Below are 15,000 nucleotides of genomic sequence, written 5' to 3'. Positions count from 1 at the left end.
GGTAGTGATTTCTTTAAAATTTGTTTTAAGCTTATGAATTATTAATGAGTTTGAGAATGTACAGTGAATCATTCAGTTGATAAGCTTATTACATTGCAGGTGAGATCAAACCATGACAGACTTGTAGCATTTTGTGGTGGTTCCGAAAACAAAGAGAAACAAAAAGACAGTCCCTTGAAACTGAAGTCTACAGCAGATTGGAAACAGAGAGGTAAAAGGCAGCTTAACCTAACCTTCTTTCTCCTCTGCAATGTTTAATTGAAGACCTGCGACAAAGAGTGCCTACGTTGGATAGCCCCCGGCCTCTAACTACATGTGCCAGATTTAGTATTAAAAAACTAATATATAAAAACTTGGCGTAATCTCCAGTCCTGTGGAGGACAAAAACACACTTCAAGGGTCTTTGTTTTACTAATAAAGGGCAGCCTAATGTTAGCATTGATAAATGAGTCATCAGTAGGGTTGTTTAGAACTGTATTGGTAAAACAATGACTTAATTGTGACCCAGCTGTGATCTGTGCTATTATGTACTTGCCCCGTGATCAGTGACACTAGGTGAAATAATACATTGTTGCTTTTTTTGCAACAGTTTCGCCCTTAGTTTTAGAGGGGCTGTATTTGGATTTCTCCAGTACTGGAAAGGTTTGCCATTCACGAGACAGTGTGATGTGGTTTTTAGGAAATACACTGCAGACATCATTGATCTCTTTTGTCTGTGGAAACACACTTTTAAATCCTTTGTAATGAAAATCTCACAAAACAGCTTTTTTTTTTCCTTTCAGTTTAGAGTTTATGTACTCTAACATAGACCATTTTATAATAATTATTATTCAGACACCAAGCTTTGGGACATCATTGCAGAGGTTGTAAAGCTGTGTATGTATCCATCTCCTCTCAACCCATTTTCTGTTGATTTCAAGTATTTTGAGGGTTTGCCGTTAGTCCAACGGGTCATTGCATCTGGTGCAATGGTTCATTTTCTACAGAAGGTTGTTACATCTGGTGACCATGCTTACAATGCCAGAGGTAAGTTATATAACTATTATTTGTAGTATTATTGTACTAGATATGCCACACACACAAGTGCCAAATTAATTAGAGTTATGAAATTCTAGCAGAATTATTATGATTATAAACTTAGTAATAAATATTACTTTAGTTAATTATTCATCAAAATTATGACCAATCAGCAGGTAATTACAATGTATTTGAGTCACATGTACTCCTCTGTAAAACCCAATACAAATCAATTGGGGATGAATTTGGTGGTGGTGTGTCGACTGGCGCGTGGGCCAACGTGTTGGCCGACGCGTTGGTGGGATCGGATTCTTAACTTTTCCCACTAGTTAGGTGATACTAAAGACAATTAACATCACAAAGTCTTCCCCAAATGGTGCTCCTCAAGTAAAGATTAACAGTTGCATTTACCCTGAGCTAAAAATAGCACTATAACCTTTACCCTTTAATACCTTATTGTTGGAAATAGTCATCAAATGCTTAGACTTTGTCTTGCATGTCAAAATTGCTGGGTGTGCATCTAACTAGGGCCAATCCTGGACATAAGTGAAATAATAATATTGTGCCCTATCCGTTTACAGTAGGTCACCTTTAGCTTGACATTGTTAGCCTGAGAGCAGGCTTCTCCGGTGGCTGAAGGAGTGGAAGAGGCCCTAATCAATAAAGATTGTCCACTTTATTTTGGGAGTTTTCAGTCTGCATAAAAGAGTTTTGACTTTTCATTGGAGAACCCAGTGCTTCTTTATATGTGTTGAAAATTTTCCTAGTTTAGCAAGAGGCAATATTTATGTCAGCAACTACATGTCATCCTATACATAGCCAGTGAATTATTAATCACATCAAATAGGCCAGTTTCGTATTCTAACGGTTGGACTGGATCTAGCGTGAAATCGAGGCTGATGTGGGCAAATTAATTTGCATTTGAAAAGGTTTGCCTCACTCGGCATTAGCCTCCATTCCATGCAAGATCCAGTCCAGCCGTGAGAATTCGAAAATGATCTATCTCAGCACAGGTGTGTTACTAGTATTTTGCCAAAAATTTGATAATATTCTCTGAATCTTCTCTCATTTTAAGATGAATTTTGTTTTACCCTCTTATGTCCATTTCCATTGTGTTTCAGTGTTTGATGACTTAGGAGAGATCACAAGAAGGCATTTTAAGGACTTGCAGACTGTTGTTCGCCAGAGAAGAGCGGAAGAGTTGGAGGAAGCCATGCCCCAACATGCAGCCCAATACGGCATGCAACAAGCACAGCAACCATCCAATTATTACCAAACTGGGCCAGTTCAGCAACACCAAGCTTTGCCTGGCTACTCTGGGCAGTACCAGTCTGGAAGGATATATTAGCAACTCACATTTTTGTCAAAAAATAAAATAAAATAAAGTGAATGTGCCAGGTAAAATGACATATTTTGTTCACATGTTTATTAAGAGAGTTTGGATCACAGCTGTTGAAACAAGACTCTGCAGATAAGTAAAAACCTAGTTGAAACCCACGTATAAAAACCTAAAATTTTCATGTTAAACCTCCTTTTCATAAGAACTTATTTAGCTTATAATTTTCAATGGGTTCTTCTTTTACAAAAATGAAGAAGGCACAGATGAAAATACAGAAAAAAAATGTAGTCTAGGATTCAGTCAGTAAGATTCAAAGAATAAACTAAAATGATTACCATATCAATGTACATGTACAATTGCAATTGTGTGAAGAATACAGATCCATGTGTCTCTCTCATTTTCAAAGTCACAATTTTTGAAGCATTTTATGGACACTGCAGCATGAACGACATGCATGCTAGTACTTTCAAACTGGAAACTTAAGATAAATAAACTGTATGGTTATCATCTAAACTGTATTTTAGATAATTATTTATACAACAGCACTATACCTATTCCATATCACATATGCCCTGTATTAGTTATCTGTTGTGATCGTTAGTCCCTCTATCAAATAAAGAACTTATTTAAGAACCTAAGTAGCTTAAAATCCACTCAATACCATTTCTATAAGAACCTATTTTAAGGCTAAGTTTAAGTTGGAAAAATCTAGGTTCTTATATGCGGGTTTTTACGGTGTAGACGGGGTAAATTATGCCAAACAATACAGCTCCTGGAAACCCAAGCTTTACATTCCATTGTCTGCCTCTAAAAATACTGGTGCTGTGGCATAAGAAGTACATGTAGATATCAATTCGTAAAATAAATTATGTCAACTATGTGGTAGGTTAGTAACTTGTGCACATCAGGCATCTTGCTGGTATTTTTCAAGCTTATTTATGGCACAGTTGAACTGTTGTTAAACATGAATAAATTGTAAATATTCACACAAAAAAGAATGCATTCATCTGTGGGTTGTTTTTAAATTATCTTAACTCAAAGACCTTTCCCAACTGGTAAGCCCAATAATTGACTTTCTAAATAATCAAGTATTAAGTAAGCATGAGACCAAAATATGTGGGAGTTATCTTGCAAAAGTTCACGTCATTATCACTTTAAAACCACCACCCATTGACAAGTAATATCCTCTGTCATTAGACAGAGTAAATGCTATGTATTCAGTCTATAAGAGTCAACAAGTTGAAGGGGACATTAGTTTTCAAGTGTACGAAAAAGTTGTTAACCCATTTTGTTACGTGGCAAGCAACTGTCAGGCTAAATGAAGCAATCTGATTGGCTGGTTTTCGGTCGGGATTTTACAGTACGGACCATTACTACTGAAACGGTCTGTTTCCGTACTTTGTCTCTCTCCTGGGAAATTCATATTAGAGAAATACAAAAGGTTTTTTAAAAAGCAGAATCGACCATTTTCACATTCCCCATAATACACTTTGTTTTCCCCGCAAAATTTGCATAACCCATTGTTTTCAAATGCTCTTGGGACACTGCATATTCCCAAGAACATTTTGAAAACAATGGTTTATGCAAAATTTGGGAAATGTCAAAATGGTCAATTTTGTTTTACATGTAAAAGTTATTGGGTCAATTTTTTCTGGGGATGTGCCGCTGGCCTCTCTGAACCCCTCTCCATTATAGTCTATTTTGTGGCTAATCATATACCCCATCTTAGTCACTTTTGAGCAAATGTCATTTTCGCTATCCCAACTTAGTCACTTTCTGATTTATGCCTCTACCTTATAAATCCTTGTAAGTAGGTAATCCTTAAATGAATTGACGCGTTTGTTAAATTGAACGTAGAACACTTTACTTTTCATCTACAGTGCAAACATTCTGGTACATTTGCTAGCAGTAAATATTTACAAACGTACCGTACCGAGCCGACTGTTAAATGTTAAAACAACAGCACGAACCATTTTTTAACGCTGGATCTTCCTATTTTTAAATTCCTGCGTACCAGAATTTTTTTATCCCAGAAATGCCGAAAATGTGCAACCCCATTCTAGTAACTCTACTAAAAATGTAACCCCATTATAGCCAATCCAGTCGTGAAAACGCGACCCCATCCAGCGGCACATCCCCATTAGCCTCTTATAAGGAAGTACCCCCTCCCCCGGGGAAGAGAGAGAAAAGAAGCGCAAAGAAGTCCAGTGCACTCTTAATTGAGCCAACTGGTTGGCGGTAAAAGGAGAGGAAGCCTAAAAAAAATCCAGTTTTGAACAAGATTCGAGCCCAGGGCCGTGCGATTGCACTGCACTGCTCTACTAACTGAGCCATCAAGCCAATTGGGAGCTGGTCACTTGTGAGTTCGTATTCTGCTTAAGTTGCTGCTCTTCATCTCTCGTCTATTTCAATTTTTGCAATAGACCTCGATCTTTACAGTTGTGTGCTAATAGTTACCTGGCATTTAAATGAAAGTGAGGCTGATGTTGACCTTCATATGATACCAACCTTCCTCCTTTTCTGATGTTATTGATGTTGTAGTCATGCTAATTAGTAAGAATTTACATAAGAAAAGCAGCGAGGTTTCTATCAAAACATCTCCAGCTCAACTTCATTCATAGGCCAGGTAAGTAAGCACACGACTGTAAAATGGACTATTCAAACACGTGAACATTTTGGTAATAGGCCATTTTACAGTTGTTTGCTCAGCGACCTAGCCTATGAATGGCTGCGAGGCTGCCAGTGACCTCACTGCTTTTATCATGTAAATTGTGTTGTTGTAATTCTAATTAGTCCATATTAACATTACAAAAGCATGGAGATTTGTATCAAAACAGGGTCACCGGCAGCCTTGCTTCCATTCTTAGGCCAGGTAACTTTAATAGCTACTACTGTACTACTGTACTACTTTTTGACTTGTGGCTGACTCTGCTTAGGTGGCCTCATACACCACAAGCCTTTTTAGAGACATCACTGCCAAGTCGGCCACTTCTGCTGGAGAGAACAGGACAGCCACAACACCGGGGACTTTAAACCCTACTCTTCTCGAATAGTGCTTGGGTTCTTTAAGGTCCCACAGGGAACTTATGAACATAGAAGACATTTGTGAGATGGGACCTACGGTTTATAGTCCTTATCCGAGAAGACTTGAAAGTCTAACCATTTGCAGATGAAATTACAAAGGCAGCACTTTCGCTTCAGTTATTTTAAGATCCTGAGTGTTGATCCGGCCGGGGTTTGAACCCGCGACCTCCCACGTGACACTATAAGTGTACTGTTAAATGGTCTATTGTGAAGAACAGCTCCCCTCCAACAACAGTCAGCTGACTGTCAATGGAGGGGAGTGAGTGTTCTTCACAGTTGCCAAAATTTCATATATTCTGTATCATTCACCCATCAATACTGTTGTCCAACAAGGCACTCGAGTTTAATTTAGAGTATGTAATTTTCAAAAGACAGGAATTAGGGAAAAGTGGCTAATTAGGTTTAGCCTTCTTTTGTCTCGCTTGTTTGCGTTTGGGTTTGACGTCTTCTTCTTCATGTTCTTCTTCTTCGTCCGGTGGATCCGGTGGAACAAGTCCTTGGTAAAAATCGTAATATACAACCGTTGAATCCGCTTCACAGAAACCTATTACAACTTTTGAAGTCTCAATTTTTTCGCATTTCACATCTTTACTTTCCTCTTCACACCGAGTGACTTCCTGAAGAACGTTCTGAATCTCTTCTGTTGTCATAGCTGTGTCTATTGTAAGGGGAACCACTGCTTCCATTTGTGACTTCTTTGTTCGTTTACCTGTGATATAAACGATCTTCATAGACTCGCATGGACGAATGCACACTCCAAACCAATGTTTACTTTCGCACAAATCCAAGTACACTGTTATTGCTGCTCGCGCCATTGAAGATTTATCATCGTAGTACCCATATGATTGTATTTCTTTGAATTTCGGATGATCTTCAAGCCAGTTTTCTCGCCTGACTTTGTGTTGATGTATCTCTTGTGAAGCCATGACTACAATTCTCGACAGGCGTTCCTAGGAAATCAAGGCTGTGTGAGGACTGGCTCGAGTCTAAAACTTCAAGATGGCGGATCGTAGGGAATCAGGTAGTACATTTGATTTCTCGTATAAATTATAACATCTTTGTTGCTAATACGGGAAGCTTATGAAAGAGTACCTATTTCGGCAGCCTTACATACTTGTTATGTACTCAGATATCGGCTATCGCTCTTCATGACAAGCAAAATCGAAAGCTGATGCACAGACAGTTCCTTGATTACCACACTAACGACGGAGTAACTGCACAAAAACCGGCAACTATAGTGATCTTGTATCGGGGTCGTTTGAAGGACGAGGCATATAACAATATACGCCATTCATATGCAAATGAGTGGCCGGGTATTCTGCAATTGAGCTTAAAGCAATACTCAGTAACATATTAAAAAAGCCTCCTTTGTGTCTTCGTATAATAATGTTGTTACCTGTCAGTGTCCATATATCAGTGACAGCGTCAGGTAAAATTTACATCCGTCGCAGTGAAACTTTGAACCAATATGAACCTTTTGAATCTTCTCCCCATAATTAACGCGATAAAGGATGGTAGAGTTTAACACTGTCCCCAGTCCATGGACTACCCAAGGACCTTGTTCCATAGACTGAGCGATGCCCCACCTACCTGAATGTTACAGTTCCCAGGCAAAAAACCTAACTTCTGGCTGTGTCTCTTTGGTAACATTCACTGAGAAGCATTGCGCCCGTCAACCACATACATTGTACTGTAGCAAGGATAGATCACAATAATCATGAGAAATCTCTCTAGGCACTGTTTTAGGCATTTAGAAAGAAGATCATTGTTCTTTGAGAGCCTTCCAGTCGCAGGGGTTTAAAGGAAATTTGAATTTTGCAGCTGGTGCGAGTAGGGTAAACAACTGTTGTCATGGTCAAAATGCATTTTACAATAAATTTAGGTGTGAAAGAATCTGCCTTTGATTACTTATTTAGGAAAAAAAGTCACGGACTGCTGTTCGTCGGCCGTTGGGTCTTACTGAAACCAAGGCAGTTGACTGGAGAGGTTTAAGTCAACATCTCCCTGCTTAATGTAGGCCACCTTGATGAAGTTGATGTAATGGCATACAGACTTGGCAAAGGCCATAGCAACCAATAATCTCTTAACTGCATTGATCATTTTACTAATTCCATTCTCAAAAGTAATAAACTATTTCATCGAGCTCTGCACCTAACCCTATGTTTTGTAATTTTGCTAGGAAGAATAAGAGACATTTCAAGTAAAAAAGTCCTAGACAATGCAACGCGTAAACGACGCCAGAAAAGACAACTTGAGGCTTTGGAAAAGGACAACTTTCAAGAAGATCCTCATTCACACCTAACTGTAGTTCCTGCCAAAATGAAGGTCCCTGCTTTTAACGACTCTATAGAAGGTGATTGTGATCATGTTAGATAAGGTGTCATGGGTCTTGACAAACTGCAAGCCACTGAGCGAGCCATGCGAATCATGCAAGTCTCGCATTTTAATAAGTCTAAGCACCCATTTTAAACAGTGAGCTTTCAATAACTGCATGTCTGGCATGTGGATTCTCATGGCTCGCTGTTGACTCGAATGGCTTGTTTGCTTGCATATTCTACAACCTTAGTAGTTATTATCGTACAGACTAAGATGCATGACCAATTTCATTGTGAGGAAGCCTAAGGAAAATTTGTGATCTTTTTTGTTTACAGTCATGATACAATACGATACAATAACTAATAAGGGAGATGCAGTTAAGCTTTTAGTTTTCTCACTTACGGCTGTTTAGTTATACCACAGAGGACAGACCACGCCGGGAAATCAATGCCTTACAAATACAAAGTTTGTCATAGTTGAAGAAACAAAATTGCATTTGGGATGAACTCAATACAAAATGTTTAGTTAAACAATAATGAACCATGCTTAAAATTTGATCATTTCAGCTCTTCTGCTTGAAACTTCGGTGATTGTGAAGAACAGCTCCTCTCCACCGACAGTTGGCCAACAGTCGGTAAGCTGTTGGCCGACAGTTGGCTGGCTGTCAGCCAACAGCTTACTAACTGTCAGCCAACAGTTGGCCAACAGCTTTATCTACGTTTTGCTGAAGAGATAAATGCTTGTCGGCCATCTGTCGGTAAGGTGTTGGAGCCTGTTGGGAGAATGTCTGTAACTTTAGGGTGATTATTGTCTTGAAAAATTTATGATTTGCAACTCCTGATGATTGCATCAAAAAGATAAAATGAAACTCTTAATAGTCTTTGTGACACAAACCTTCACATCATGTTGATCTGCTTTCAAGTCTGGTCAGACTGTTCCACTCTCTTGAATAGTACTGCTGAAGAGGTCTCTTAGGGGGCAGACAGCAGACTTAAGTTAGAAATGAAAAAATGAGATACCATACAGGATGGCACAGAACAGGCTTAACAACAGATCAACAAGACAACTTTTCTGGCACCGTATTTGTTTTACAAAATGTAGATAAGAGAAAGAAAAGGAGATCCAAAACAGGAGAGCTGTTTAAACAGGTATTTGAAAAGAAGGTGTTCTGTTGAAATAGTTTTGGTCTTATTACTTCAAAGACTGTGAGCAGTCCCTTCATAAATCAGATGAGCGGCCTGCTTTTCTGCAGTTGTGTTTTGTCACGCAAACGAATAAAAAGACCTCCCTTGGCCTTTTTATTCATTTGCGTGACAGAACACAACTGCCTCAGAAACTGCTCGACTGATTTATGAAGGGACTGCTCAGAATTATTTTACAACTGTATGTTGGTAAGACATAAAGAAACTGCATTGTGTAATTTTTGGCCATTGTCAGAATGCACAAGATGGCCACCTTTTGATGTATTAATCCCAGTAGTTTAAAAGATACATATAAACTGACCATGACGTTAAGCTCCATTGAACTACAGTAGTTGCAACTGTGATTTGTGATCATCTTGCCAACCACATGACAATGAGTTTATACAGCTCTCACCATTTTCAAGTTTATTATTCATAATTTATTTCAAATGATATCAATATTAATTTGTCAAGATTCTATCAAGTCTAAAGGATGTAGGTCCAAAGCTTGCCATCTGTGGTTGTGTGATCATTCTGTAGTGCAGAGGCTGGTATTCGTTTTAAAACCTTGGTAACAGTAATATTATTATTAATGAAGAGATCTGCTTTTCATAGTTGACTCAGGGGTACTTGGGAAAAAGTTCCAAGTAATAATACAGTACAACTTTATTTTCAATTGACAAAATAGTGGTTAAAGCTGAAAAGCTTGTGGGGTCGTGCACAAATGAAATCAAATCAAGTACTTAATACATATTATCAAATCATATTGGTTTTTGAGGAGAGGGGAAAACTGGAAAAATGTCTTGGAGCAGATTACATACAGAACCAACAAACTCAACCCACATATGATGCTGAGTCTGGGAAATTAACCTGGGCCACATTTGTGGGAGGCGAGTGCTCTCACCACTGCACCACCTTGCTCCCCCAATTAAGGGGAGTTAAACCTTTGTTCTTTTGAATATTACTTGTTCATACACTCTTGAGTTTGAAATTGATATTTTCTCTAGTGTTCACAAGTTGACATCCAAAAAAATATACAGCTCTTCATATTGAGCATTTGTTTTAAATAAATTGCATTTGGTCACCAGGGTATAAACATTTAACAGAGAGCAGTAAAATTTAAAATAAAAAAGGGAATAATAATTATTATGATAATTATTGTGGGTGTACATTGTCTATAACACCAACAGATTTTCTATCACCCATAAGCCTAGAGATGCGGCCTTCCTGGATAGAAATGCTAAAAATAATGATAATAATAATAATAATTATAAATGATTAATTATTTTTTTCATCAGAGGTTTAGAAGAACATTTGCCATGCTGCTCGAAGAAGCTGTAAGTTCGATGTTTATAAATAATATTATTATTATGCAACTTTGTGGTAGATGGCAAATAAGAAAGAAAGAAATTAAGTGATGGGGGTGAAACAATCAGTAAAAACGATGGCTGTGCACATAGAAAGAACACACAATTCTTTTCAGACTTTAATGAACAACAGCATGACACAAGTGGTTTTGTGGAAAATATGAGGGGGAGGGGGTGGGGGACCATGAGAGACATGAGAAAGAATCTTTCCTTCTTTATGTGAACATCCTTGCAACCTGGGGCTGGTTGCTCGAAGCCTGGTTAGCACTGACCGTTGGTTTAAGAGGTATCAAAACCTATAGCTTTCCATGGAAGTTAACGCTGGTTAAGCACTGGTATAAGTTAGTATCAATTGGCCATTATTGGTATTTGCTTTATTGTTATTGCTAATCCATTGTTTGCTTGACTTAGGAGCAAGAGGCTGAATCCGGAGAGCCATCATATTCTTCGGCCAACGTTCCATCTTCAAAGTTTCCAGAAAGGCACTTTTGTTCTGTGTGTGGATATCCTTTAAAGGCACCAGATTCCCTTCTTTGGGGGGGAGGGGATGATTGTCCAAGGATTGTTAATGCTTCACCCCCTGGTTTGTGTATTAACAACACTCAAAAACTATGTCCCCTTTAAAAAAACCTTTACATCCTCTTTGAGGACAGTGCCTACTATTGTTAATGCACATACCTTCTGCGCATTTCAAGATACTCGGATTTCCTATGGGTGGTGCTTATTAAGACAGGGATATTTTTGTGTGGTTTAAAACTATGTGGAGAAAGCAGAACTTAGCAAGTACTCTTGGAATCCAAAAATAAAATTGGGGGTAGCCATGCACTTTTCAGAGATAAGTAGGCTTCAATTTGGAAAAGAATCCACCATACATAGCTTTGTAATGTTATTGAACGCTTTTTAGATTAATTATCTTTGAGAAATGCGTGGTTACCCCCAATTTTCTGTTTGGATTTAAATAACACTTGTTAAGACTTGTTAAGATATTTAGTAAACCGTGCAAAAATAACTTTGAATTAGTAGGCACCGTCCTTAACCCTTTGACACCCAAGCCGGCCTACAGCTGTAAACCGACCAGACTTAGTATTTTACTCTGTCTAATGTCAGACGATTTTACTCGTCACTGGGGAACCCCCAGGAGTCAATGGGTTAATCATTCACTGAAAAACTACGTCCCATTAATCACTCGCTGAAAAATGTCAACATTAACCCATTGATCCCTGGAAGTGAGACTTTACAGATTTTTCTCTGTCTAATGCCAGACGATTTTACTTATCAACTCGGAGCATCCTTGGAATGACTAAGGAGTGAGAAGGGGTGAAATCTACTTGGCTTACTGTTTTTTGGTCCACTGTTAACTTTTCTTCCTCCAGCCTCCTTTGAAAAGGCAACTGCAAAGATCTTTGAGTCTGTGATCCTTAACATTCTTTACATTTCCCTCGAACTACACTTGTGTGTCTTGTGGAGCGAGATATTGCTGTGTCAAGTGTCTGGGGACTCATCAAGATACAAGATGCCTGAAGTGGACAGTGTGATTAATTAACATGATTTTTGTTCCTTCAAATAACTACAGCTGTAGAAACACCCATGGTAAAAATAGTTTTACTGTACTTCATCACTTCCAAGCAGCAACAGGACTCATTTGAAGTTGTAGCTGCAGTACTTAACGGCTTTCATGGAGAGAAGGCTCTGAATAATATTATTTGTTTTCCAGCTGAGTTGGCATGATACAAAATCAACACAGTATCTGGGATTTGCATGAGTGCAACATCAGATAATTATCATTACTTCTTGAAAGCACGTTTGTGTAACCTGACAGGTGTTTTTCGTAGTTGCACCGAAATTCAGATCTTCTGTAAGAGTCTTCTTGACTTATTGCACCTTTCATAAACATGATGACTCTGAAGTTCACCATGATATTGTACCTTTAAATCTGAAGAATTTATTCACTAGGTTAGCTTCAATTCACTCTTATAACTACTAGAGCTGCCGCTACTGGTAAATTTTATGTAACCCATTCACTGACCAAACTAACAGGACTTCTCTTTCTGAAGGCTCCCAAGTCTCTAAAATTTAAACCAAAGCAGTCCTTTATAAAATACCTTCAGACAGAATTGTTGCAGTTTTTGGTGCATGAAGGGGTTTACATCAATGTCTATAATCTTGCAGATAAATTATTATTCTCCAGTCAGAAGTAAACTGTCCTGTTTAATATTTACTAAAATATATATTTATTCTTTGTCTTACCCTAAATTTCTCATCTTGTCTTTCCTCCTTAACTACATTGTACAACCCTAGTTATCTTAAATTTTATTTATTTTGTGTATAATTATCTCTACACCGCCTAGATTAGCTATACTATTTGCAGGGTAGAGTTATCTTTCTTTCTAGTGTTGCTAATTTGTTGTAAATTTGAATTGGAATTAATTTGAATTCCAATAATAGTATTTCATACACCGTGCCCTGGTTGTTCACGGAGGAGGTGGCACTGTCTGCTGGATGGATCACTGTCCGGTAGATAACTCAATTGGTTTTGCTAGTGTTTGTCTGCTAGATGGTGATTAATAATTAACGATTTGTCTGGTGGATGGCACTGTCCACCTTTTGAACAACCAAGGCCTGATCGTCAGTTGTGCTTTGTAATCAAAACAAAAGAAATTGTAAATTGAAGAGAAATTATTGATGTGAGTATGTATATTCAACAGTGTACATGAATGCAGTAATGAGTTAATAAAGATTTTTTTATGGTTCAATTTCCAAGCAACTGTTTTGTTTTTTAGCTGTGTTGAAAAACAAAGGCTGTGTTGACACTGCATGTGACCATTCAGTCCGGTCTGCTACAGTGAGTTTAGCTCAGGGAAAAACCAAACCATTGATATAAAATAATATGGACTTTAGAGTCTGGATGAAAGGTGTAGTAAGACATACTGGAACATGTACTTATTCAGTAGTTTTTGATCATTTATTTTTACTTGATAATAAGAGTTAAATGAAGACTTGTCTCAAACATTCAATATTTTATTGATTGAAATTCATCTGGATTTGACTGAAAATCATTTTCCCACCTTTGATCTTCTTCATTGTCCTCCAGCACTGTGCAATCAAAAACATTTTTAAAACACTCAATAAATGTTGGGATTGTGTCTTGAGGCTTAATGTTACTTTTTGTTTCTTCCGATAATGATGTAACGCCTTTCCCTTCAATTCCACAAGGAACAAAGTGGTTAAACCAACTCAGATCAATGTTGCAGTTCAATGCAATCCCATGAGTTGTAATCCATCGGCTTGAGTGGATACCTACAGAAGCCAAGAAGAGTAATTAATTTTGTCATGTGACAAACGTTAAGTTTAACCCATTGATAGCTGGTAGTGAGACTTAATAGATTTTACTGTCTAATGCAAGACGATTTTACTCGTGGGGGGGGGGAGGGTAATCAGAAGTCAATGGGTTAACAACCACTACATGTACCTCCACTCAAAATGTCCCCTTCAACCCACTGACCCCTGGTCAAGGGGAAGGTGGGGGGGGGGGGGGGAGGGAGGGTGGCAGTTCAGGAGTTAATGCATTAAGGCTTCCCAATATGAGTCTTCAATCAACGCGCCACATGGTACACTTGGTCAATCAAATCAAATAAAATTAAAATGATTATTTCTACGCTGAACCAGCTCTTTGAATACTCATGGCTTACTCCCCCTCCTTAGAAACCATTTCCAAGCCAACGAGACTTGTTTTGTAAATGACGCTTCCATGAACCTTCCAAACATGTACACTAGCTAGTGACAAGTGAAAAAGAGAAATGGCAGTTAGTAGACCTCAGATGGGGTACATTAGGGTACTTAATTAGAGCGGTTTTCAATTGAGTGCCGAAAGGAATCAGCAAATTGCTTTGGTTTTTGATTTCTTCACTCAGTGATTGGTTCAATGTTCTTGCGCCACTTTCTCAACCAATCAGAAGTGAAACCAATACCAATCGTGGCTCGCGCATGCACATTTTGTCACGCTTTATGTCAGCTACGTGTAATTACTTCGAGTTTTGATTGGTTTACTGGATTGTTTCCCTACTTTTGGATTGGCCAAAGTAATTGCTTTGGTTTTGTTTTTCCAACACTTGATTGAAACTCGTTCTAAGCACCTGACGTTTATAACTGGCCTTGACACTACTGCATTCTTATTGCTAAGTGTGTTTTCTCTGTTAGAGATGATTAGTTTTAAAATATGGGAGGAAGAACTGCCCTGGCATGCGAAAGGTTCACTTCCGGTTACTAAAACGTCTTGCATTAAGCTCCCTAATAGGAGGTTTCATGTGACGTCATCGCCGCTATGCTGGTGGACGAAAACAAAAGACCTCTCATTAGCTTCTTATGTTTGTCCACCAGAAGTCGTACATTTCTCTGTTGTTATTGGTGTCTCTAGAGGTTGGTTGAAAACGTCCAATAACTCACCTATAGCTGCTATTTTGTTGTCCTTGACCCAGACTCCAGTGTCACAAGTGGTGGTCGCTTCCACATTGAATCTTTTACAAGTTTCCACCAGTGTCCTCTCCAGTGAAGCCACATACCATTTTAAACTTTTCTTAAAATATGCCAAATTCAAAATAGGATAACAAACTAACTGTCCTGGTCCGTGAAAAGTCAGTAAGCCTCCTCTGTTGGTGTAATGAAACTCGGCGCCTAGTTTCTCAAGCCTCTCTTTTTC

General features: G+C 38.4%; 4 protein-coding genes across 7 annotated transcripts in view; 2 read left to right on the top strand and 2 right to left on the bottom strand.

Moving 5' to 3' along the window:
- The window catches only part of LOC138029875 (uncharacterized), a 12,693-nt gene extending 9,342 nt beyond the window's left edge, over positions 1-3,351 (top strand). For all 4 annotated transcript variants that reach the window (XM_068877715.1, XM_068877716.1, XM_068877719.1 and 1 more), the window contains 3 exons: positions 100-211; positions 835-1,026; positions 2,139-3,351. In XM_068877715.1, coding sequence (XP_068733816.1) covers positions 100-211; positions 835-1,026; positions 2,139-2,365 — 531 coding nt within the window. In that variant the 3' untranslated portion in view covers positions 2,366-3,351. The remainder of the gene's footprint in view (positions 1-99; positions 212-834; positions 1,027-2,138) is intronic.
- LOC138029889 (tRNA-splicing endonuclease subunit Sen15-like) lies at positions 2,429-7,105 on the bottom strand. Its single transcript, XM_068877737.1, has 2 exons — positions 7,031-7,105; positions 2,429-6,390 (listed from the first exon to the last, which is right to left on the bottom strand). Exons 1-2 carry the CDS (start codon positions 7,088-7,090, stop codon positions 5,833-5,835), a joined length of 618 nt encoding a protein of 205 aa, XP_068733838.1. The 5' UTR covers positions 7,091-7,105; the 3' UTR covers positions 2,429-5,832.
- Positions 6,422-13,447, top strand: LOC138029892 (zinc finger HIT domain-containing protein 1-like). Its single transcript, XM_068877743.1, has 6 exons — positions 6,422-6,461; positions 7,620-7,793; positions 8,858-8,904; positions 10,236-10,274; positions 10,716-10,807; positions 11,737-13,447. The coding sequence occupies exons 1-6, from the start codon at positions 6,440-6,442 to the stop codon at positions 11,837-11,839; spliced, it is 477 nt and encodes a 158-aa protein (XP_068733844.1). The 5' UTR covers positions 6,422-6,439; the 3' UTR covers positions 11,840-13,447.
- The window catches only part of LOC138029886 (octanoyl-[acyl-carrier-protein]:protein N-octanoyltransferase LIPT2, mitochondrial-like), a 2,977-nt gene continuing 213 nt past the window's right edge, over positions 12,237-15,000 (bottom strand). Inside the window, exons 1-2 of the mRNA XM_068877734.1 lie at positions 14,748-15,000; positions 12,237-13,601 (exon numbers count right to left, since the gene is read on the bottom strand). The exon at positions 14,748-15,000 is cut by the window's right edge and continues 213 nt beyond it. Coding sequence (XP_068733835.1) covers positions 13,315-13,601; positions 14,748-15,000 — 540 coding nt within the window. The 3' untranslated portion in view covers positions 12,237-13,314. The remainder of the gene's footprint in view (positions 13,602-14,747) is intronic.

The sequence above is a fragment of the Montipora capricornis genome, chromosome 13 (assembly GCF_036669925.1).
Source record: "Montipora capricornis isolate CH-2021 chromosome 13, ASM3666992v2, whole genome shotgun sequence".
Lineage (NCBI taxonomy): Eukaryota > Metazoa > Cnidaria > Anthozoa > Scleractinia > Acroporidae > Montipora > Montipora capricornis.
This window is presented reverse-complemented; position numbering and strand designations above follow the sequence as displayed.